General features: G+C 41.4%; 1 protein-coding gene across 1 annotated transcript; it reads right to left on the minus strand.

Annotated features, from left to right (window-relative positions):
* Nucleotides 1–902: 902 nt before the first annotated feature.
* Nucleotides 903–25,539, minus strand: LOC100553366 (1-acyl-sn-glycerol-3-phosphate acyltransferase alpha). The gene is made up of 8 exons (XM_062969627.1): nucleotides 25,122–25,539; nucleotides 23,267–23,322; nucleotides 20,472–20,559; nucleotides 11,624–18,696; nucleotides 7,585–7,760; nucleotides 2,786–2,881; nucleotides 2,620–2,692; nucleotides 903–1,100 (listed from the first exon to the last, which is right to left on the minus strand). The coding sequence occupies exons 4-8, from the start codon at nucleotides 11,658–11,660 to the stop codon at nucleotides 964–966; spliced, it is 519 nt and encodes a 172-aa protein (XP_062825697.1). The 5' UTR covers nucleotides 11,661–18,696; nucleotides 20,472–20,559; nucleotides 23,267–23,322; nucleotides 25,122–25,539; the 3' UTR covers nucleotides 903–963.
* Nucleotides 25,540–25,683: the final 144 nt, after the last annotated feature.

Genomic DNA, 25,683 nt, shown 5'->3' on the forward strand with positions numbered 1-25,683 from the left:
CTGTGATTCACTGTCTCGAATGCCTTTTCAAGATCAATGAATGCCATGTACAGAAGTTGATTGTGTTCCCTGCATTTTTCTTGGAGCTGTCATGCAGTGAAGATCATGTCAACTGTTCCTCTGGAGGGGCGGAAGCCATTCTGGGATTCTGGGAAGATGTCTCCTGAGATCAGGGAAACAATATTGGAAAGTCTATAGAAGGGGACACACTTGTATATACATTTTATATAGAAGAGATATATTTGATATAGAAGGGGTATATTTCATCAAGGGGGAAATCAAGGCTACTGATTGAGAGATCAGCTATTCCGACCTCATTTGCATGTGCGGTAGTCCAAACAGCACGTCTCTGTGCATCGTTAAGAAAAAGGAATAAAGGCATAGAGGAGAGGATTAGCCTTTGGGATCGGGCTGTGGTGCAGGCTGGAGAGCAGCTGCAATGAATCACTGCAATGAATCACTCTGACCAGGAGGTCATGAGTTTGAGGCCCGCTCGGAGCCTATGTTTGTCTTGTCTTTGTTCTATGTTAAAAGGCATTGAATGTTTGCCTATATGTGTAATGTGATCCACCCTGAGTCCCCTTCGGAGTGAGAAGGGCGGAATATAAATGCTATAAATAAATTTGGGGATCTGTTGTGCTGATCCATCATGGAGGTCATGGGGATCCTTTGGGTAGTGGGGGAGAGGGAATGATTTAATTGGGTTTCGTGTGGTTGGACTTGATGTAATATAAATCTCCAGGGTGGAGGAGGGGTGCCCTTTGTGACAACTGGTAGTTCTGAAAAAATAGGGGTTTCCTGAGGAATGCACAATGTTCCCATCCTGTTATTCAGGATGCAGAGACAAGTTCAGGATTTTTTCCTTATACTAATTTTGCTATTCTCAAATGAAGAAGCACATCTGACAAAGAAGATGTAGTTTATTGAAATTGTGTAAACAATCACCAACACCATCATTGGGTTTCACTGTTTGACCTCATCTGAAATCTGGTAAAATACTTTCAACATGGTGTCTCGCACCAACTTGGTGAGTTCTGGGACATCGTCGGCCTTCAGACCCTGCGTTTCTACCTTGGGCAGAATCTGTATAGTGCATTCCCCTGGAATAGACAAGAAGAGAGAAAGAGACTGATTAGAAAAGAGAGAAATGATTGTCTGTGCCCACTGCTAAAACAAAAGATCCAGCACGACATAGTGGTTGAAATGTCATACTATGACTATGGAGATCAGGCTTTGAATTCCTACTTGGTCATGGAAATCCACTGGGTGACCTTGAGTGAGTCATATACTCTCAGCCTCAGAAGAAGGCAAAGATAAACCTCCTTTGAACAAATCTGGCCAAGAAAGCACTGTTGTAGCTTCAGCTTAGGGTTGCCATAAGTTGGAAATGACTTAAAGGTACACAAGAATAGAATACTTAAAGAAATAAATAACAGCTTATAGTGCTTTCAGACAGACAGCTTTTAGAGGTAGAAATCAAAATACATTTTGCAGCTATTCCATCTTTCCATCCTTTAAACATTATTTCTTCTTGCATGGCAAAAGAGATGGAAGCTGCATATTAAAACACATGGGATGTGAGCTTCAGAGTGCAGTGCCTTGACTATCCCAGTCATGGCTGCCTTGAGGATTCTGGAAGCTGTAGTTAAAAAGGGATACTAGCGTAGTTTTTCCAAATTTGGAGCACAGGGAGAGTTACAACAGAAAATTCCATTATATGGATTCTAATCCAATTGCAAAATAAAAGCCTATTCTAGAAATACTTTATCAGGTGTATGTGTATGCTGGGTATACGTGTGTTGTCAGTGATTTTGTAGTGTGTGAAATGTTCACTCGTCGTTACAGTGTATGTATGTAAGCATTCCAGTGGTTAAGTGGTTAATTGCATAGAGACCTGATTTATTGCTAGAAGGGCAAAGCATCAAGACTTCTGTTTTGCTTACGTAGAAGGAAAGCATGTCACAGACATTGGAAGGTGGGATGTGTCTTGGTTAGCTGATAAGGACTTAGAGTGAGTCGCCATTAATCTCTCTGTCGGAACAAGATGTGTGCCAACAGCTCCGGTTGTTTTCTTTGTAATATAGCTGTGTAAATAAAGATATTTAACTGTGGGGATCGGCAGATAAAACAGCTATGAAGTCTTGTTTGTTGGTGCTGTTCATCATTCGCTAAGTGGCCTAACGGACGAGAGTATTGGGATGGGAGACTGTAAGTGTCTCAACATATCTGTCTCATATCCATCATCCAGGACGTCGTTTTCCTGACGTGCGTGAAGGGAAACGTGCAGGCATTTCTGGTTGTTGTTCATGTTGTTGTGTACCTTCAAATCATTTCCAGTTTTTAGCAACTCTACAGTGAAGCTCTCACAAGGTTTTCTGGAGTTAAGAGTTTGCGACTCACTTGAGGTCACCTGGTGGCTTTCCATGGCTGAGCAAAGAATTGAGCACTAGTCTCCAGAGTTGTAGTCCAACGCTCAAACCACCACAGCATGCTGGCTACTGGTTTCTGTATAACAGCACATTTGATCCTAAACCACATGGGATCCCAAGAGACAGGATGGTGGATCTCAGCTTTGATATTCGATAGCTTCTTGTCTGTTGCTGTGTTTCATTTACTTACCTTTAGTGAACGTTTTCTGTATCGTGCTGCAGAAATGATGATATGAAGAGATCACCACAGGTACTACTGGAACCTGTAGGGGACAGAAATATAGTGAGGAGGAGGAAAAGAGAATGGATAAGATGTACTGACATAGACAATCATGCAACGACACAATGGTTTTTACCTGGGCCTGTACAGCTAGGTGAAAAGCCCCATGCTTGAAAGGCAACATGGAAGAATTGTGATTCCTGGTGCCTTCAGGGAATATTAAGACCCGGAACTGCAAAAGAAAATGAGGTAGTAAATTCAGCTTTGTGTCATGTCTTCCCATATAATACTGTATGTATTTATTTATTTATTTATTTATTTATTTATTTATTTCCTGCTTCTTCTTGAGGCTCAAGACAGGACACAACATAGTTAAAAACACATAATTATGAAACATTATGTAAAATACATATATTAAAACATATTTCTATAAAATACATATATTAAAATACACAGAACAAAGATTAAAATACAGTGAACCCAAGACATGAGTTTAAAACTCATAGTTCAAAACTGACTGCCAGAAGAGATAGGACTTCAGTTGCACATTTAATTCCAGCAGGTTGTTCCATAGTTTTGGGGCGGCCAGTGAGAAGATCCTCCAGATGACAGTCGCCATTTGAGTTCTGGCAAGATGGCCTCAGTGTTAGGGGCAGATTGTACCGAAGAAGGCAATCCTTAGGTAACCTGGTCCCAAATGATATAGGGCAGTGGTTTTCAACCTGTGGGTCCCTAAATGTTTTGGCCTTCCACTCCAAGAAATTCTAACAGCTGGTAAATTGGATGGGATTTCTGAGAGTTGTAGGCCAAAACACCTGGGGACCCACAGGTTGAAAACCACTGATATAGGGCTTTACAGGTCAAAACCAACACCTTGTACTTTGCCCCAAACTAATTGATAGCAAATGGAGTGTTCACTCCTGGACGTTCCTGTAACCAATCTGGCTGCAGTATTTTGAACCAGCTGGAGTTTCCGAACTTGGCACAAAGGTAGCCCAATATGAAGTGCATTGCAGAAGTCCAACTTTGAGGTTACCATCTTCAGATCCTCCAAATCTAGGAAGGGGAGCAGCTGGCGTATTAGCTGAAGCTAGTAGTAAGCACTCCTGACCATCACATCTCCTTGGGCTGACATTTGGAGGGACGGATCCAGGAGGACTCCCGAGCTGCAAACACAATCTTTCAAGGGGAGTGTAACCCCATCAAGGACTGGCTGACAGATTAGGACCAGATTAGGACCCTTGATGGTAAGTACTTCTGTCTTGTCTGGATTCAGTTTCAATTTGTTTTTTCTTGGTAGGAACAATATCAATTCATCCTCTGTGTGATGGCGCGAGTGGCGCCATCTATATGTGGATCTGTAAGTTGCAAGATTTGAATTGTGTCATTCCTGATTTTGCCCTTACCCTGTAAATGTAGTTGGATTGGTTATTTATATGTCAATCAATGTTGTTTGCATCTGTTATATTGCTCACTCAGCTCAATTGTTTGGTTCCACCTCTTCCTGGAGTAGGACAGTGTTTCCTCCTTTCATTCCACCAGCAAGCTCTCTATCGGATGGACGTGAGAGAGAGACTTGGCTCTGAAAGCCCTTGAAAAGTTACCTCTCAGCACCAATTCTGAGGTTCTTATGCTTGGGACTTACACTTCATGTTCAGGGCCAACCTGAACGACGTTGAGGAGTCTCAAGCGCCTTCATATCAGTCCTTTGGCAACAGAGGAAGACTGTGTCTTCAGACATAGGTCATTGGACTGACGCTGAGTTTGCTCCGTCATTCACAGCCAGAGAAAGAGGGATCTGGAAAAGCTCCACGGACTTAAAACAATCAAAGACTGTAATGTATATTTTCTTTTACCCCCTTTGTGAACAATAAACCCAGTTTTTTAGTTATCTACAGTTTTTGGTCCTTGGGAGTTCCAGTTTCCCTAAAGGAGGGCAAGAAGCAATCCCCTGGGGAAAGATGTCACGTCCATGCCTCTTTCACTAAGAGTTATAGCCCCAGGCGCAACGGCACACTCTGTCATCCCATTTTTCAGCTACTGTTCAAATTCTCCAGTTTCTCTCTCCTTTAGTTTTCACAGTTTACTTCAGTTCCTGCAAACTAAGGCTGAATCTACACTGCCATTTAAAACCCGGATTTTCTGATTTGAACTGGAAGTGTACTACTCATAAAATGCAGTTCAAAGCAGATAATGCGGATTATCTAATTTGATCATCTGGATTATATGGAAGTATAGATCCAGCCTAAGATCCTCATGCAGAAATCGTTTTTCCTCAACTCAGCAACAGAAGAGGAGGTGGAGGTAGAATCCTGCCCTTGCCAATATATTTGGGCAAAAGCAAAGTAGGATGTCCTAGTTCTTAGAATCATAGAATCATAGAATAGTAGAGTTGGAAGAGACCTCATGGGCCATCCAGTCCAACCCCCTGTCAAGAAGCAGGAAATCGCATTCAAAGCACCCCCGATAGATGGCCATCCAGCCTTTGTTTAAAAGCCTCCAAAGAAGGAGCCTCCACCACAGTCTGGGGGAGAGAGTTCCACTGCCGAACAGCCCTCACAGTGAGGAAGTTCTTCCTGATGTTCAGGTGGAATCTCCTTTCCTGTAGTTTGAAGCCATTGTTCCGTGTCCTAGTCTGCAGGGCAGCAGAAAACAAGCTTGCTCCCTCCTCCCTATGACTTCCCCTCACATATTTGTACATGGCTGTCATGTCTCCTCTCAGCCTTCTCTTCTGCAGGCTAAACATGCCCAGTTCTTTAAGCCTCTCCTCATAGGGCTTGTTCTCCAGACCTTTGATCATTTTAGTTGCCCTCCTCTGGACACCTTCCAGCTTGTCAACATCTCCCTTCAACTGTGGTGCCCAGTTGCATTCCTCATTAATGCACTCTGGTATTGCTTGACTATATGTGTCCTAGTTTTCATCTGTAAAACGTTGGAGGGTATGTTGTATAGGTTAATTGATTTATTTTGATCCAAAGATTACTTCATCTTCCACCATAATATTAAATTTCACCATAATGTTTAGCATAAAACAAAGACGAACGTTCAAAAAACAAGAAGACAACAAGGGGTGAAGGTAAAATTACCAACATTTACTCAAGAGTATTTACTTTAGAGATTTCATTCACCATTCTTTCCATTAATACACAAAATCTATTTCCTAGATTTCATTGGAGTGCAACTCACACCAGTGAGTTGACAACACCAGTAGGAAGGCCAAAAGTGACCTGGGAAAGTGGCAAGAGAAATGTCTTTGAGTTAGCCTCTAACTTCTTAACTTGGCTTACTGATCTATGACAACATTCCAATGTCTTAACTACTCCTGCAGCCTTTACTATACCCTCTTGTGGAGAACAGGGACTCCCCTCCCTCCCTACATTGGAAGAGAAAACCCATGCATTTCTCCACTTGCTCCATAGTCCGAAAGGTTATGCCTTTGAGTGTAGTCTCCATGAGTGGGAGTAACCTAGATCATTTCCATCCCTGCCTTGGTCTATAGCGGGGTGTTGGCATTTACTCATCAACTAGCTTAGAATCATAGAATTGGAAAGATTCCAAGTTCATTCCAATCCAACCACTTGCCATGCAAAAACACATACGCAAAGCACTCCCAACAGATGGCCATCCAGACTCTGCTTAAAAACCTACAGAGAAGGAGACTCCAACACAATTTGAAGCAATATATTTACTGTTGAAAAGGTCTTACCATCTGGTTGTTCTTCCTAATGATTAAGTGGAATCTCTTTTCCTACCATTTGAATCCATTGCTGTATGACCTAGTCTCTACAACAACAGAAAACAAACTGCTTAACCCTCTATTATGACATCCTTTCAAATATTTAAACATAGCTATAATGTCCACTTTTAACTTTCTCTTCTCCAGACTCAATATACCCATCTCCTTATGTCACTCCTCATAAAGCTGAGACCTTTTGCCATATTTGTCACCTTTCTCTGGAAACATTCCAGAACTCTGGTGCCTACCTTTCTTGGCAAACTTTAATTTTACCTTTTCCTATCAATGCTGGGCACATAGACTGTAATGCTCAATAAAGTGGAAGGCATTAGGAAAAGAGTGACACAGTATTACATGTGGATCAGTTCCATGAAGGCCAGGAATTTGCAAAGGCTGGGCAAGGCAGTGGATGACTGGGATCCTGGAGATCTTTCATACAAAGTGCTACCATTATTCACAGTCAACTTGACAGTATATAACAACATTTACTTGTGGGAAAAGGAAAAACATTATTTTAAAAATTTATTGATTGATTGATTTTATTTCAGATATTTCTATCCCGCCCTTCTCACCCGGAGGGACTCAGGGCGGCGTACAATTGGCGTACAAATTCTAATTATAGCAGTAATTACTTTTGGTAAAAAGATAAAGGTTTTCCCCTGACGTTAAGTCCAGTCGTGACCGACTCTGGGGGTTGGTGCTCATCTCCATTTCTAAGCTGAAGAGCCGGCATTGTCCGTAGACACCTCCAAGGTCATGTGGCCAGCATGACTGCATGGAGTGCTGTTACCTTCCCGCTGGAGCGGTACCTATTGATCTACTCACACTGGCATGTTTTCGAACTGCTAGGTTGGCAGAAGCTGGAGCAACAACAGGCGCTCAATCCGCTCCCGGGATTTGAACCTGCGACCTTTCAGTCTGCAGGTTCAGCAGCTCAATGCTTTAACACACTTTGCCACCGGGGCTCCAATTACTTTTGGAGACCCTTGGAACTATAATGGCAATTAATTCATCTTTAAAAGTAACGTCCCAACCTCTGGTTATGTCATTTTGCTAATACCTTATTGAATAATTATGGCTGTGGGAAATGTAGATAGACATGAATTCATTTCTATCTCTCTCTCTCTCTCTCTCTCTCTCTCTCTCTCTCTCTCTCTCTCTGTGTGTGTGTGTGTATGAATATGTAGAGATGCACTCACCCTTTTTGCCACCATGGTTTTTTGTATATGTAACATGGTGTTGATGGCTCGGGATTTCTCCTCACGGTCAATAAAGAAGAAGCCACACAGCCAAGATGTCAGGCCCAATAATCCCACAAACTGAAACTCCTTTTTAGCAAGAGGGACACATCGTGGAGGAAGAAATTCAGACAATGCTGTTGGAAAAAGCATCAAGATGTGAGTCTGGGGGTGTGAGAGGATGCATATTATAGCATCTTCTAAGTCATTGACAATTATAATATACAGTCTTTACCTGATGGGGTGGCTAAGAGATTCCATGACTTGCAGTCCAAAAAAGAGACATTTCTACTTTTCATGATTGGCCAGAGAACTACAGAAACTGATTTTTCAGTACACTATAAGCTGGTTAAAATAATCTGTATGATTGATACATGATGCCCAGCACAAAATATTTAAAATACCGAGGTTCAAAAGAGCATGCCATATTGTTCTCAGTTTTGATCTCACTAACAGAAATTCTATTACTCCTGCCATCCATTTTTCTACCATCACACTTACAGGCAGTCCGACTCACAAACAACAAATAGTTAAGAATAGAGACAACAGGAAGTGAGAGAAATCTATCCCTAGGAAGGGAAATTCACTACTGGAAGAGTTAACATGAGAAAAGGGGTCTCCACTCAAGCTTTATCACCCTTCCTTGTTTCCACAACAAGCATTTTTTTTCAAAATCCAATTATCTCAGAGATAGAAAGTGAGGTGAAATCTTCTGAACAGGGGCACAGATCACACAACAAATAACACAGGGGTGTTAACCCTTCTCTATGCTATCCAAAGTTTCTCTCTCTATATGTGTGTGTGTGTGTGTGTGTGTGTGTGTGTGTGTGTGTGTGTGTGTGTGTATCTGGAGTTGTTGTCTAACACAACTGCCCTTCCAAGGACAAGGGGCTGATAATATGAAGTCTTCTCCAACCTTCCTTGCACCAGCAGCCAACCCCATAGGGGACTTAGTAACAAAGGCTCTTCAATGTGTTCTTTTCATAATGGTTTTGCTATAGGTATGGACAAAGGGCAGTCAGCAGGTCACGTGTGAAACCTCAGTAACATTTTATTGTTCTCAGTGAACCATCCGCACAAAACAAAACAAAAAACCCAAACCATAGCCAAACAATGTTTTATTCCACAATGCTGTCTCTAGCAATTTGCTAGGTCCTCCAATGCAAATATACAGTAAAGAGAATGGCTGGAACAACCTAGCAAACATAGAGACCACTTCCTCCCAGGCATGAGTAAGTGAAATCACAGATATGGGTTCTGTGGTTATGAAGATTTTACTGTATTTGATGGTCAAGTCGGCATGGTGTAGCAGTTTGAACTTTAGCCTAGAATTTCAGAAGACTAGTCAAAATTCTTCCTTTGTCACAAAAACTTGCTGGGCAATTCACATTCCCTTATACTCAGAAGAATGCAACAGCCAACCTCTGGATAAATGTTGCCTAGAAAACTCTTGTGATAGGGATGTGATGAGGCCCGGGGGTTGAAATTTTTCAGGTTTTTTTTTTAAAAAACTCTGGTTTACTCATGAATTTTAACTGATTAATCCCATGAGTGTCCACTGAAGTTTATCTGTCTTGAGTGTCCACTGAAGTTTATCAATGGAGCCTGATTTCTAAATTATTTTGCGTTATGAAACTACTCTCCATGATTCGCTAAAAAAAGCAAATTACTCCCCCCCCCCATTATTTTTCTGGCTATGGTCATGATGAGGCCCCATTTACACTGTCATATAATGCAATTTAAAACTGCATTACATGGTCTTTGTAGAGTCATATAATGCAGTTTAACTGCACTGAACTGCATTATATGAGTCTACACTGATCGTATAATGTAGTTTCAAAGGCAGTGGAGATAGCACCTTAGTTAAAGATGTTTCAAAGGCACACAATATCAACATACGAGTATATATCTGGGGAATATACTTGTATGTTGATATTGTGTGCCTTTGAAACATCTTTAACTAAGGTGCTATCTCCACTGCCTTTGAAACTACATATCTGGGGAATGAGGAGCCTCCGGTGGCTCAGTGTGTTAAAGCGCTGAGCTGCTGAACTTGCAAACCCAAAGGTCCCAGGTTCAAATCTGGGAGCGGAGTGAGCGCCCGCTATTAGCTCCAGCTTCTGCCAACCTAGCAGTTCGAAAGCATGCAAATGTGAGTAGATCAATAGGTACCGCTTCAGAGGGAAGGTAACGGTGTTCCATGCAGTCATGACCTTGGCGGTGTCTACGGACAACGTCGGCTCTTCAGCTTAGAAATGGAGATGAGCACCAACCCCCAGAGTCAGTCACGACTGGACTTAACGTCAGGGGAAACCTTTACCTTTATCTGGGGAATGGGTTGGCTGTTTTCAGCCAAGATCAGGAGAGATTGATTCCCACTTATGGCATATATGATCAATGTTGAGAAGAAATCAATGCCATTCTCAATGGCCCTTTATTTCAGCACCATCTCCCCAAGCTTTGCATAGTTGGGACACATTTCCCATGCAGCCTGACTGCCATTTCTATACATTCTCTTCCCTTCCCTGAGTGATCTCCAGAGCCAGAAGCAGAAGCAGAGTCTCTTCCACAGTTCCTCATGTGTGCTGGAGAACACCTGCACAAGCAGGTGAATAAGAATGGCAGTCAGCTGAACAGATAAAATCTCTAGTAGTTTTAATCACAAATATCCCAGCCAGCCAGGACTGATGTACACTGACAGAGGTTGGTATTCATCTATCTAGGAACAGTGTGACCCACAAGCCCTTTCTTCCTATGCCAAGCGGCTCTTTGGCTTGGAGACAAGTAGCAACAGGCATTTCTATCACCACAATCATTGAGAAAATGCAACTGGTTGCACACAGAGTGATTGTTCTCCAGGCAGGAGATGGAGAAGGTGACCCATTTGTCTTCCCAATCTGCCACTCGAAACATGGGAGAGACGTGTAGATTCTACCTTACACAGAGCTTCCTAATAGCTCTTATTGAGTTGCTACTAGCCTTTGTTTCTTCTGCATTTAGTAGTGATCTCCCTATATTCAGTACTAATATTAATATGAAGAGCTCTTAACTGCTGCTATTGAATGACAAGCAGAATTTAAAAATACAAATACAGATACACTTCAGTTATCAAAATAGATGGGCATTACTTGTTTAACAGAAAACTACCATATTACTAAAGGTAAAGGTTTCCCCCTGATATTAAATCTAGCCGTGTTCAACTCTAGGGGTTGGTGCTCATCTCCCTTTCTAAGCTGAAGAGCCGGCGTTGTCCATAGACACTTCCAAGGTCATGTGGACCTTAACTCCGTTGAGCACTGAATGGTACCTATTGATCTACTCCCACCTGAAGGGTACCTATTGATCTACTCACATTTGCATGGTTTTGAACTGCTAGGTTGGCAGAAGCTGGGGCTAATAGTGGGAGCTCACCCGCTCCCCACATTCATATTGCCGACCTTTCGATCAGCAAGTTCAGCAGCTCAACGGCTTAACCTGCTGCACCACTGGGGGGCTCCCAAACTACTATATAAACATGTATAAGTCAACCTCGTGTATAAGTTGGAGGCAGGATCTGTGGTCAAAATTATGGCTTTTGATATGGCCCTGGATAAGTCAAGGGCCATTCTGCAGAGAGGGGAAAGAACACTGAATACTATGTAAAAAAATTATAGTTCCCTGTCCATGGGTTCAATGGCCCTTTGAAGGCAACCATTAGGCTGACGTGGCCAGTGATGAAAATGAGTTTGACACGCCTGAGCTACAGAAAAAGATGTTCCACCCAACAGTAGCAGACCATGCCACAATGTTTTAGCTAAAATATCAGAATCTTCAAGTGTATGAACCCTACTGTACCCTGAGATTGTGTAGTTATTCCTGCTTTGAAGAAGGTCAGCACTAAGAGTGGAACAGGGAGAAGAAGGAGACAGAAGCAGGAGAGGGAACCCAGGCAGAAAACCGTGAAGGGTGTGAATGCTGCTGATCCCTAAGCAGATAAAAACAGAACCTGCTGTGAACTTACCAATGTAATCAAGGTATCCCTGGTGATTGGCCACCATCACATAGCAGTCTTCAACTGGGAGATTTTCAAGGCCTTGGATTTTGAATTTGATGCCAAAGAAATATTTAATGAGAACCAGTAGCTTGTTAAAAATCCTATCAGAAGAAGAAAAATAAATAAATAGCTGTATTCAATTATGTGAATTATAATTGAAGAGGGGGGAATTACATGAAGGGAGGGATCATGTTTGGGTATGCTATGTTGTGGAGACAGCCTTGTTTAGAGTATGTCCTTGCAAAAGTGGTGTATGGGAATTGTGGTCCAAGAAAGCAGTTACCTCAAGTAATGAGTTTTTTTGCCCCCTCTTCCCCCAACAAAAACAGAAAAAAACCTGTAAAATCTATTTAGGCAATCCCTTGTTGTCCGAGTATGATGGCCTTCCAAGTGTAGTGTCTTGGTGGTGGATACCTAGATTACAGTAGAGCCCTATTCTTGACCTGCATGTTCTTCCACAGTGAGGACATCGGTTTCCAGATGGAAGGCGGTCGCAGTCAGGATTGGCATGATGCACCTTCCTCTTGGCACGTTTTCCCCTTTTGCCCTCCATTCATGCCTCTTCAAATTCCATAGCACAGCTGGTCACAGCTGATCTCCAGCTAGAGCATTCACTTCCATGTTTCTCAAACACTCTCTGCTTCATTCAGAAGAATGCTGCTCTTGCGGAGCTCAGGCTGTGTTGTATTTCAGTGTCAATGTTGACTTTTGTGGAGAGGTGGCTGCCAAGGTAGTGGAAATGGTCAACATTTTTTAACATTACACCATTAAGCTGTATTTCTGGCACTTTGGAAAAGCACTTTGGTTTTCTTGATGTTCAATCAGAGGCCAAGCTCCTTTGGACTATGGTGCAGAAGATTAACTACTTTAACCATATCACAAGATGAGATGACTCGCTAAAAAGACAATAAAGCATGGTAAAGTGGAAGACAGTAAGAAAAGAAAACTATGTTCCTGATTGATAGACTCATTCAGAGAAGCAATGGCCCTGTGCAGAGCTGTTGATAACAGGGAGACTTGGCCATCTCTCATTCATGGGGTTTGCCATAAATCAAAGCTGATTTGAAGGTAGTAAGCAACAAGTATCCAAGGTTCCAGGCATCCACTGAAGGTCTTAGAACATATCATCTGACAATAGGAGGAGACTGCTGTGTACACAGAAAGTATCTTCCAGTAGAGTTAAACCCTTGTGCCGGCTGGACTGCTGATCTGAAGGTTGGGTTGCTGACCTGAAGGTTGCTGATTTGAATCAACGAGATGGAGTGAGCTCCCATCTGTCAGTTCTAGCTTGTGGGAAGATGAGAGAAGCCTCCCAGCAGGATGGTCACACATCTGGCCGTCTCCTGGGCAACGTCTCTGTAGACGGCCAATCCTTTCACACCAGAAGAAACTTACAGTATGTTCTCAAGTCAGTTCTGACACAATAAAAAAAAATCTTCCAGTGAAGAATGATGGCATCTGGAAGCTTCTCTGGCTTGAAGTCTCAAAAACTGTCCAAAGAGGTGGTGGCTATACTTAGGCCATAGGGTTCATCACCGTTGATATCTCCTTTAAAACTGTACTGAAATCTAGACTAAATTTACTACCCCATTGGCACTCCAGCCACCACATATCTTCTATTACACTCGCCATTCAACACTCCTGTTTTATAAACAAAAACACCACTTTCAATACTAAGGTGCCATGGTATGTTTCTCATCACACATGGATCCAGTTTGCTCACCTTGCATTGTCCATGTTGCGTCCCTTGTAAACACAGAGGATGATGGTCCAAAAACAGGCAAAACCTACTAAGAAAAACAGGAAGCCCACTTTGCAATAATATTTGAAAGTGATGCTCCTCAGATAGAGAAACGGGAAACCCAACAAGAAGAGGAGGCGACCTTCTATCTGTGTCACCTCCATCATATCTCTCTATTACAGCTGATGAACCTATTAGGAAATGGACTGGCAGTTAGACCTTCGAGAAATGCTTAGCAGCATATAATCTTGTGTCTGTGACTACGTTTTATATTAATAGCATGGGGTGTTAACTCAAACATCGTTATGCAAATTTGTTGTAATGATTATCACAATTAATCTCCTTAAATGATCTATGTACCTGAAATGATGTTGTACCTTTGCTACTAGAACAGCAGAGAACTCAGAAGTTGTCTTCTCCATTTTTAGTCCCTCTGATTTGAATTTTGGATCACCCATAATTTGAATTCTATCCAGGAATCTGAAAATTAGTAAAATATCCTCAGATAATATGGCATGTGCCAACTTTTATTATTATTACCTGACTTTTTCTTAGAATTGAGACTCAAGTCGTGTCATTTTGGTAACTGTGTACTGTTGTGATTTGTCTATGGGGATATTGTTCAGAATGTGTTGTCGAAGGTTTACATGGCTGGAATCATTTGGTTGCTATGAGTTTTCCGGGCTGTATGGCCATGTTCCAGAACATGGCCATACAGTCCAGAAAACTCACAGCAACCCATTGTTTAGAATGTTTTGTCAATATGTTTGCAATTACTCCCAGAAGCACCTATCACCACTAGTTGTTTTCTTTTTCCAAACATTGTGAACCAATTTTATGCATTGTTGTTGTTGTTGTTGTTGTCGTTCTTTACGAGATGGCTTACAAATTAAACCATATAAAATATAATTAAAATATACAAACATTTGTCATTCAAATTCATTACTATCATTATATTAACAATAATTGAAAACATACATTGAAAATAATTAAAAGTGAGGCTTTCTTAAAAGTACAGCACACATTTAAAAACCCCCCGCAGAAGGAAACTTTCAGCATCCGGCTGTTGGAAATGCAACAACACTTAGCACTCAAGACTAAAGAGTGCCTCATAGTAGGTAGCAATAATAGGATTAGATCCTTTGAGTGACCTGAGGAGTCTTCCCTCTTTTGTCCGCCTATCCTGATCTCTGTGATGTAAACTGATACTCCGAGGGATTTCCTTTCTCCACCGCTTCCCTTTCTTAAGAGTCCTCTCTCTCGATCTTCCAAGACGTAGCTAGATAAGCTCTCTCTGAGTAACTTTCCTATCTTAGAATGGAGTTCCTATACTAAAGTTTAGTTTCCTTTCTCAACTGGATCTTGGCTAACATCTGCACCGCTCTGGGGACTACAAGAGTTGGGTCCAGATCCTCCAATTGAGCCTGTTTCCACCCAGTCTGGGAAAGAGGGGCATCAGTTCCCACCGCATGGGGCAGTCCTGCTGGCAAAGGTGCTGAAAGATCATTGCTACACTTGAACATAATCGATTTCAAGTTCATACATGCTGTTGTGTGTCTTAAATTCATTTCCAGCCTATGATGACCCCAGTGTTTTTTGCTATTTAGAAAAAGGTTTGTTAGCAGAATGCGACTCCTGAAATGCGGTGAATGTCATTTTCATGTCAGGAAACTACAAGTCACTTCTGGTGTGAGAGAATTGGCCATCTGCAAGGACGTTGCCCAGGGAATGCCCGGATGTTTGATGTTTTACCATTCTTGTGGGAGGCTTCTCTTATGTCCCCACATGGGGAGCTGGAGCTGACAGAGGGACCTCACCCTCATGTTTTACCCACAAGGATGGTAAAACATCAAACATCTGAGCGTCCCCTGGGCAAAGCCATTGCAGACAACCAATTCTCTCACAACAGAAACGACTTGCAATTTCTCAAGTCGCTCCTGACATGAGAAAAGTGCTTTTGGCAGGAAATTTTAATTAGTCTGCAGTGTTTGTCAGCTTCCTCATGTAAGGCTTTGTATTATATTATGAAATGTGCTTGATATATTTATGTGTTTGTTTGTTTGATACCTGTACACCAGGGCTGTGTAACCTTTCTGTCAAGATTTGAATTACTGGCTTGTAATTGCCTCAAATGGTGTCATCCAAAGGGCTTTGGAAATGTGGCTATCAAGGATGGCCACACCTTTCACACACAGAGGATGAGCACCGCTCAAATATTTTGAACATAACACTATGTAACAAAATTTGAAAAACATTATGTTCCTGGTTTGAAAGTGTTATTTCCTGTTCAATTATGCAGTACTTGGACAGTAGTTGTTATGCTCCAGAAACTTCATCTTTGTGGTTGCCACAAACTATGTTGAATTGGTTGAGACTCTATGAGATGTTCATTGAAAACCTATAGCGAAATGTGCTGCAGAATGTCCCGCAAAACAAAGTGATTGCAGTTGAATAAGCTTTTTCCATGTTTTTATGATAGAACCAATTGGGAGATACCATTTATGACCCAGGAACAAAAATTGTGTTACATAGTGTAATTTGGAGAAGTGGCATGCTGAGAAAAACCTGTTAATACTCATAGCACACACTGTAGTATTTCAGAAAAATGTGGATGTTTTGAGTCCCAATTTTGATGGAAAACTCAAAATAAAGAAAAAAAGTATTAGGATTTTCTGGGTGTTAGGGAAAACTACCCAAAAACAGGATGCTTATAGTTGAGCATTCAGCTCACAGCAAGCAGTGCATGAAGTGCCATGTGGCTCTCAATTTAGAGCTCAGGAGGCAAAATGCAGAGTTCTGTCTTTAAAATCACAAAAGGTATATTTACAAAAATAATAACTACATGTCTTAATAGTAAAGAACTGAGTTTGAGCTACTCTAACTAACCTCATCTTGTCTAGGATCCAAAAAAGGGAAAAATCACCAAGCACTACAGTTCTCCTGACACGCAAGCAGAGTGAAGTCTCAATACACACATCACACACTAAGATGTAAAAATAGAAGTCAGAGACAAAAAGGCACGCACTTGCATTCAACCTATTCTAAGCTAACTAACTACTCCTCATTGAGGACTGCAGACTTGGGCAGTGTAGGGTTAAACTCCAACCTAAAAATGGTGATGATGATAGCAATAGTAATACTGCATTTCTTCCATTCCAAGATACACTTTTCCCTATGTAAACATCTCTAAAAATGAAGCCTCTCACAAGGATGGTAAAAACATCAAACATCCGGGTGCCCCTGAGCAACCTCCTTACAGACAGCCAATTCTCTTACACCAGAAGCGACTTGGCACAAAAAATATCTTTAAAAATGGGGTGCATCTTAGATGTTTTCATTGCTGCTGGTGGTACTGAAATTAGGGTGCATCACTGAAGAAATACAGTCATAATCATCATCCTTACCCTGCCCCATTTGATTGATGATATTAGTGATTGTCACACAGTCATCGTTATTTCTATTAATGACTAGCATTAGCGGGGCATAACTCCAAAGCTACAAGGTACGTTGAGCCACAAGCTGTGCAATATCTGAATAGAAACAATGCATTAACACATACACCTGACTAGCTCCGGCTGGCTCCACTCGTGCTTAACCTACACACTTGAAAATAGCCACAAATATTACAAAACTTCTCTCTTACAAAACATCAGTGGCCTCATTCTGAATGCGGACCCACCCATTGCAAAACTTAGTCATGGCTTTAAAATTAAAACAGTGTGAACGCAGGTCACTTGAATACATTCTTATTCATCTGCCCACACAGCTGTGCCCACTCCTGTGTAAAGATCCAGTGACAACCCAAGCTGTCTGCTGCCCAAAGCAAAAGGAAATGTCTTGTTACCACCATAACATATACTCCTGCTCTTTCTTTAGCCCTTTCCATTTGCCACATTTATCCATCCACCTTCTAGCCTTTATTGTCTCCTTCTTTCATTGGATTGCCAACTTTCCTCTGCCACACCTTCTTTGTTTGCCTCCCTCCCTTCTCCTTTTCTGCCTTGACCTTGCAGTTGCCCTATGCCTGCAGCACCAGCCATAAAAAGCAGCACTCGCCATAGAGAATGCTGGAACCCAATTCTTGGCACCTTCACCCAACTGATCAAGGTTGTTGGTGGTAGTTCTTCTTGTTTTAATCTGAGCAATATTACTGTTGTTCTAGGCTATTTTGTGACAATCTACATTATCTGCTTTGAACTAGATTATATGAGTCTACACTGTCATATAATCCAGTTCAAAGCAGATAATCTGGATTTTATATGGCAGTATAGATGGGACTTTAGAGAAGAGTATTAGTGTGTATCCTGTAATTTTTATAATTTAACTTGTCTACCAAAAAAAAAAAACATATTAGGAAGGCCAGTGTTAAATTATACAAAACTATACAAATAACGGCGGTCCATGCAGTCATGCCGGCCACATGACCTTGGAGGTGTCTATGGACAACACCGGCTCTTCGGTTTAGAAATGGAGATGAGCACCAACCCCCAGAGTCGGACACGACTGGACTTAACGTCAGGGGAAACCTTTACCTTTACCTTTTATACAAAGAAATGGTGGCTATTACAGATAAAAGGGAACAGGGAGTTCCAACAAAACTATTTGAAAGTATGGATTCAGCCTGTGCTAGCTTGCGCTATACTTAGAGGAGTTCTCCTGGACTGAGCACTAAGCTAGCAGTGAATGACTACATCTCCCTGTACAAACATGCCAAAGTCTCAGGATCCTCAGAGGAGGGCTTTCTCTAGATTCTGCCATTATCAGAGGCTTATTTGGTGAAAGCACACAAGATAGCATTTTCTTGGTGGCTGTTCTCTTCCTTGGCAATTCCCTCCTATATTTGCCTTCCATCAGAAGGCAAAAATATTTTTCTTCAAGCAAGATTTGAATAAGTAACTATACAATACAGTATATGATGTGACTAATATATTTTAATTTGTCCAAAAATAAGTATCTCTCCCCTAGATAACAAAACAAAACCCCATGATATCAACATTTCCAGAAATCTTATGACTATTATTAAATGAGCTCATTAACACTGCACTTTTTTGGTAATGGCCAAAAACCTAAGGATCTTTCTGGAAAAAAATAGCCAGAGATTAAACAAAAACAACAGCAACATTTATTTCATTTAAACAAAATGTACAAAGGTGCTCAAAGCAATGTTTCACATGACATGAGCCTGGGAATATTCCCCACTACCAAGCCTCCAAGGAAAGGAAAACATTTCTCTTGTCTCTCGCAAGGACATCCCATCAGCTCTGCTACTTCTTACCGGACTTCTTTATTCCACCTCCACCTAAAAGAGGAGAGAGACAAAGATCAGCTGAGGTTAAGGATGAGCATCAATGTGTGACACTGGAGTCAAAATCTGAGATCACACCTCACACCTCAAATAGCACACTTTTCCTTTTTCAGGTTTCAGAACAAAACTTTTCACTCTTTTTGGAAGTATATCAAATATTTATTCTCATTCATAAGACAATTATATTTCTCATGTCAGCAAAAATCTACCAAAAGGTACAACATGTCTACATGCCACATAATCAGACTGTAGCCCGAAAATTCACAAATCAGTTATCTAACTCGTTTAAAAATCAGCATTACGATTTTTTAAAAAGCCACCAAAACAGAATACTACTTTTAAACTTTCTTAACTTTGAAAATCTTACAAATCCTAGCTCTCCTTCCATCTTTCAGTTCCCATTTCTTTTTTAACAACTTGCCCTGGGGATAGGTGTTCTAGAAACTCTTGGCATTTCAATCAACCAAGGCTTTCCTCTTCCTTCACTCAGCTCATCCTTTTTCACTTGTGAAATTATTTCCCTTTGAATGCATCAAAACAGCCCTTTTCCCCTTCATCCTCTGGCCATCATTAAAGCCAGTATGGTATAGTGGATTGTAAGAAACTAGGGTTCAAATTCTGGCTCGGCCATAATTTGGGGCCCACTGGATTGGGCAAGTCATACACCTTCTCTAAGGAAGGTTCTGCCAAACACCCTCTGAAAATCCTGCCCCAAAATCCCATGATATAGCAACTCTATGTAAGAAATAACTTGAAAGCGCACAGCAACAGCAAATGGCCTGGGTTCAGCAGGTATAAGATCCTCCAACAATGCATCCAGCATAAACGTGTAGGATCCCTAAAACATATACCTATACAAACCTATAAAGTTGAGCATCCCTTATCTAGAAATCTGAATTACTCCAAAATCTAAAACTGTCCACCTGGGTGGCTGATATAATGACACTTTTTGAATCTAGTGATCCAATATACACAAACTATGTTTCATGAACAAAACTATTTTAAAATATTGTATATAACATCACCTTCAGGCTGTGAGTATAAGGTATATATGAAACATAAATGTAGTGTTTAGACACGTGTCCCATCTCCCAAGATTTGTCTGTCTGTCTATCTATCCTGCATGATAGGGGTTAGACTAAATGTACCATGTGGTCTCTTCCAAATCCATGTAACTATTCTAAAAGCATTTCAGATAAAGGATGCTCAACCTGTACCACTGGAAAACCAGCACGAATTGTGAAGAAAGGAGGGCTGACAATTTAATTTGGTTTGTAATGGGTTTGCATGATTTTTCGCAATGTTAAAAAATTATTTAAAAACATGACCCAAAATGTGATTTTAAAAAATCAGAATGTGAGAGAAAATGAAACTGACTAAGTGGTCTATCCAACAGCACAAAACCTGGTTTTGTGCTCCTCAGTTAAGATTGCTCTCATAAACAAACTTTTCCTGACTATTACTATGAATCAAACTACTCACTGCCTCTTCAAAACCAAACAGCAGTGGCTAGGTGAGAGCAAATTGGGATTTTGAATAGGAAATTAGGACAAGATCAAATCCAGAGTGAAAACATATTCCAAATCAGATGCACTCTTGAAATGAAACTAAGAAATAGATGTAACTCGTGAATCAGTTCCTTAATTCAGTTCAAACTCCAAGCCCCAGTTTCCTATCCTAACCAACTTTCTATCCATTTCTTTGCTACACTCCTCATGGGATCAAGGGCTACTTCTCATTAGTATGATATTTCAGAGGAAGCAACGTACTGAGTGGGCCCTTCCCAGCTGCTTTTGCCTTCAACTCTTCCAGTTTCTTCTGTTCATCCTTCTGTTTTTGCTTAAAAGCAAGATCTTCCTAAAGAGAGATTGGTAACAATAAGAACCGATTAGAACAACCAAATACACTGTAAGCATAAACTGGGAAATATTATAGCCGAGACTGATTGACAGGTGATGTCCACATACATTTCACATGATGGCAGGGCAGTTAATTCAGGGCCTATGATACTAACCTTAATTTGCTTTGTTCACTAACAGCCCTCTAAAGATACAAAAAAATTAGCTTCAATAGCCAGCTCAAACTACCTATTACTACTTGACTGTTATTTTCACCTCGTAATGAGCTGAATTGAATTGCTTTTTATATATTGTACGAAACTGTGAAATCTATGACTATGTTCCTTTTCAATACACAATGCGTTTGTTGGATGAAAATGTCTTTCTACTATCATAAAGCTTACATAGATTTTTTGTAGTTTGTATTTACTTTTCTGGGCGTTAATAAGAACTGTATAGAATTCATGGTTGTTGTTATTAATTAATCTCTACTGGTTATTACCACTAAATTGATTACATATCTCAAGTTTGATTGGGAAAAATACATGTAAAAGCTGAATGAGTATTGGTGAAACAACTTCATCTTTTTCCAGTGTGGTTGAATCGGACTTATTCTTGATTATTACTTACTATTTACTTTCTGAATATTTTTATATCTTTATATTTAGGCATGTGCCATATGAACCTTTCATACATTTAATTCATGTCTAATCTATGTTTGTTGTATTTCATTTATAATTGAAAGGATGTCACATTGATAGGGGAAGGAGACTTGTTTTCTGCTGTTGCAATAGATTCAAACTGCAGGAAAAGTAATTCTGCCTAAACATTAGGAAAAATTTCCTGACAGAGCGGTGGAATATGCTGGCTGAGAGTTCAGTGGAGTCACCTTGTATAATGCTTTTTAAGCAGAGACTGGAGGACCATCTGTCAGGGATGCTTTGACTGTGCCATCCTACATGCCCTTGGAATCTCTCCCAACTTTAAGATTCTAAACAAAATGTATTACACTATATAAAAAATTTTTTAAAGAAATTTCTTTTCCTGGTTTGAAAGTGTTATTTCTTGTTTAATTGTGTGGTACTTACTTTGAAAATAGAAACAGAAACTTCATTTTTGTGGCTGCCACAAATTATGTTGAATTGGTTGAGATTCTGTGAGATATTCATTGAGCAAAATGTGCTGCAGGATTTCCCGCAAAAAAAAGTCTGGCCGTTTAATACACATTTTCCATGTTTTTATGATAGAACCAATGAGGAAATGACATTTATAACCCAGGAACAAAAATCGTATTACATAGTGTTATTGCTGTTATTATGATGGGGACCATCTCCCAAAGCAGTTACTCTATTCTCAACTAAAGAATGGAAAACAGAAGGTTGGTGGACAGCAAAAGAGATGTAAAGATGGGCTTAAAGCCAGCCTTGAAAATTGTGGCATAGATACCGAGAACTAGGAAGCCCTGGCCTTTGAGCATTCTAACTGGAGGTCAGCTGTGATCAAAAGTGCTGTGAAATTTGAAGAGGCATGAATAGAGGGCAAAAGAGAGAAACGCGTCAAGAGGAAGGTATGTCAAGCCAACTCTGACCTGACTGCCTTCCACCTGGAAATCAATGACCTCACTAGGGAAGAACCTGTGTGTCAAAAATAGGTCTTCATGGTCACCTGCAGACCCACCACCAAGACACAACACTTGGAATGCCATCCTACTTGGACACGAGTGGTTGCCGATTATGGGGGTAACAATTCTTTCAACATAAGCCATCTTTCCAAACCACAGAGCAACATCCCACTTTTCTTCTACTAGAACACTCTTCTTAAAACCGTGGGTCCTGACACCAAACAGGGTCACGTTGGGGTCCGGGAAAAAAATTCTGAGCATAACTTAGTGGCTGTTTTAGACATTTATATGAATCTGTTGTGCAGTGTTTACAGTAAACCTACATCTGTCAATAGACTTTATAAGCTAGCTGGCATTGCCCTCCCTGATGTGCAACAGGAAGTTGCTGCCAATTGTGAGAAAAATAAGGTTGAACACTGTGAAAGCTATCCACTGTATGGTTATCAGCCTCCTCCCAGGAGACTTAAATCAAGGAAAGTTTCGTGAGAACCACCACTTCTCTCAATGTTCCTCCAACAACAGCAAAAATATCCCTGTGGGCAGTGAAATCAGGCAATTCCAACTGGATGGTGTCACCCCCCCCCCCCCCCCCCAAAGAGGGTCTTCCTCCAAGGGCAAACCAAAAATGGGCAACTTGGAAGTCCCTGAACAGACTCAGTAGTGGAGTTGGCAGATCAAAAGACAACCTGGCAAAATGGCACTACCTAGAAAATCCTCCACCATGTGCAACTGTGGAGCAGAATAAACAACTTACCATCTTTATGCTTGCCCACAATGCCCTGCCTCATGCACAGAGGAAGAACTGTTTAAAGCTACAGACAATGCGGTCACTGTTGCCCAGTTTTAGTGTAAAATTATTTAGCTGTTTGTGCTCCCTTTATTTTATCAGTTTTATATTTATTTATTTATTTATGCAATGCTTTTGACATAAAATAAAATGTAAACCCTCCAGAAGAGGGTTCACCTACAAAGGAAAACCAGCCTTTTCAATAATCCTTGCAAGTGCTGATTTATTATCAGCAAATGTTTGATTTCTATACTTATTTTATATACCTAGATACCTGGGGTCACATAAAAATTTAAGAAGTCTTTTACTTAATCCCACCTCATCCAATTCCTTCGACTGCTTCTTGGGCTGCTTCAGGGGCTTCTTTTTTCCACCTGTGGAAACAAGAGAAAGGTTAATCAATTAGGCGAAGAACATAATAACATATACGCTCTCTATGTGGGGCTGCCTTTGAAGACAGTCCGGAAGCTACATCTGGCTCAGAGATAGGCATCCCCATTTCTGAACTCCCTCCCTAAAGAAATAAAAATGCCCCCACCCTCCTTTCTTTTACAAAACTCTTGAAAATTGACTTATGCACTTTAGCATTCTGAGAGGAGGAGGACTAGGAAACTTTAAATTAATTCCATCAGATCACTGACTAACTTTGATTTTTGATGTGTTTGTATTATTTTGGGTATTGAATGTTTGCCTTTCTTTCTCTGTGTAAACTGCCCTGAGTCCCTTCTGGGAGAGAGGGAGGTCTAGAAATAAAGTTTTATTAAGGTAAAGGTTTTCCCCTGACAAGTCTAGTCGTGTCCAATTCTGGGGGTTGGTACTCATCTCCATTTCTCCTGCTGGTCAGAAAGTTCAGTAGCAAAGCTGTTTAACCCGCTGCGCCACCGGCAGCTCCTATAGTAAACGTTTTATTACTATATTATTATTATTACATTTGTTTGGTTGGTTGCATGTGGCAAGTCACTTCTGGTTGTGAGAGAATCAGTCGTCTACAAAAACATTGCCCAGGGGATGTCGCGATGTGTCATGATTCTGCGGGGAGGCTTCTCTCAAGGCATTGACATCTCCGGCCCATCCCGTTTGAATATCAGCCAGCACGCCAATGCCTTAAATCAAGAAATAGCTTTCTAAGATCTACAGAGATACCTGCAGAAACACCCCAGCAAGTGAGAGTTCAAAAGTGGCAGGCTAAAACCCGGAAGCTCAATCAGTGCTTGACACTGGATGAGAGATGACCTCCTGGGCACACAGAACACTGGGTGACTTGGAAGGCACTGAACAGACTGTGCTCTGGCATCATGAGGTGCAGAGCCAACCTTAAGAAATGGGGCTGCAAAGTGGAGTCCACGACATGGGCTCGGGCTGTGGCGCAGGCTGGAGAGCAGCTGCAATGAATCACTCTGACCAGGAAGTCATGAGTTCGAGGCCCGCTTGGAGCCTATGTTTGTCTGTCTGTGTTCTATGTTAAAAGGCATTGAATGTTTGCCTATATGTGTAATGTGATCCGCCCTGAGTCCCCTTCGGGGTGAGAAGGGTGGAATATAAATGCTATAAAATAAATAAATAAATAAATAAATAAAATAAATGCGGGTGTGGAGAAGAGCAAACCACAGACCACCTATTACAGTGCAGTCTGAGCCCTGCCACATGCACAATGGGAGGACCTTCTTACAGCAACACCAGAGGCACTCCAAGTGGCCAGCTACTGGTTAAAGGACATTTAGTATAATGCCAAGTTCTTTTTAACTTTGCGTTTTCAAATACATTACAACTTGTACCCTCGGTTCACTTCTGACATGATAAATAAATAATTATTACTTTTGTTGGGGAGACAGGGCAAGTTATAAATAAATTATTTTTATATTATTATAAATGAAGCAGCCTTAACTGCCAGATGACAATCTTCTCCTGCAGTATGGTCAATGGTGATGATGATGATGGGGTACGTAGGCCAAGGCCTTGTGGCGGAATCTCCTTCTCTTGATATTTTTAAGCAGAGGCTGGATGACCATCTGTCGGGGGCGCTTTGATTTTGTTCCTGCATGGCAGAATGGGGCTGGCCAAATGGCCCTTGGGTCTCTTCCCACTCTAGGATTTCCCCTCGACGCCAAGCTTCCCTGACTGCTCTTGACTGAGGCCCCAATCAAGAGCTTCCCTTTCGTCCCTCCATCTTTACCTTCTCGGCCTGACATGGCGCTCCCACTCTCAGCAGCCTTTCAACCGCGAAAGAAGCTTCACTGACGCCAGAGAGGAAGAGGAAGCACTAAGTTGGCACTCCACACACACAGGCCTTTGAATGAGATGCTCAACGTCACTTCCGGCCGGGCTTGAACCATCGCAACGGTTGGAAAGAACCACTGTACCTTTAAGAAACGCCGTGCTGTAGGCGCTTCATCCACTTTGGACTTCATTTCCCAGAATTCCCGGCCATTGACCAAAGCAGCGGAGGCTTCTGGGAGTTGAAGTCCAAGAAAAAAAAACACTACTGGATAACTGGCAGTGGTTAGAGTTGGGGTAAAGGCGCATGCGCTGTAAACGCTTCCTTTCCTCTATTGCTGAGCTATGCTTCAGAGGATGGTAGCGTTGGGAGAATTAGCGCATGCGCTGTCAGCGCTTCCTTTCCTCTATTGCTGAGCTATGCTTCAGAGGATGGTAGCGTTGGGAGAATTAGCGCATGCGCTGTAAACGCTTCCTTTCCTCTATTGCTGAGCTATGCTTCAGAGGATGGTAGCGTTGGG

The sequence above is a fragment of the Anolis carolinensis genome, chromosome 2 (genome assembly GCF_035594765.1).
Source record: "Anolis carolinensis isolate JA03-04 chromosome 2, rAnoCar3.1.pri, whole genome shotgun sequence".
NCBI lineage: Eukaryota > Metazoa > Chordata > Lepidosauria > Squamata > Dactyloidae > Anolis > Anolis carolinensis.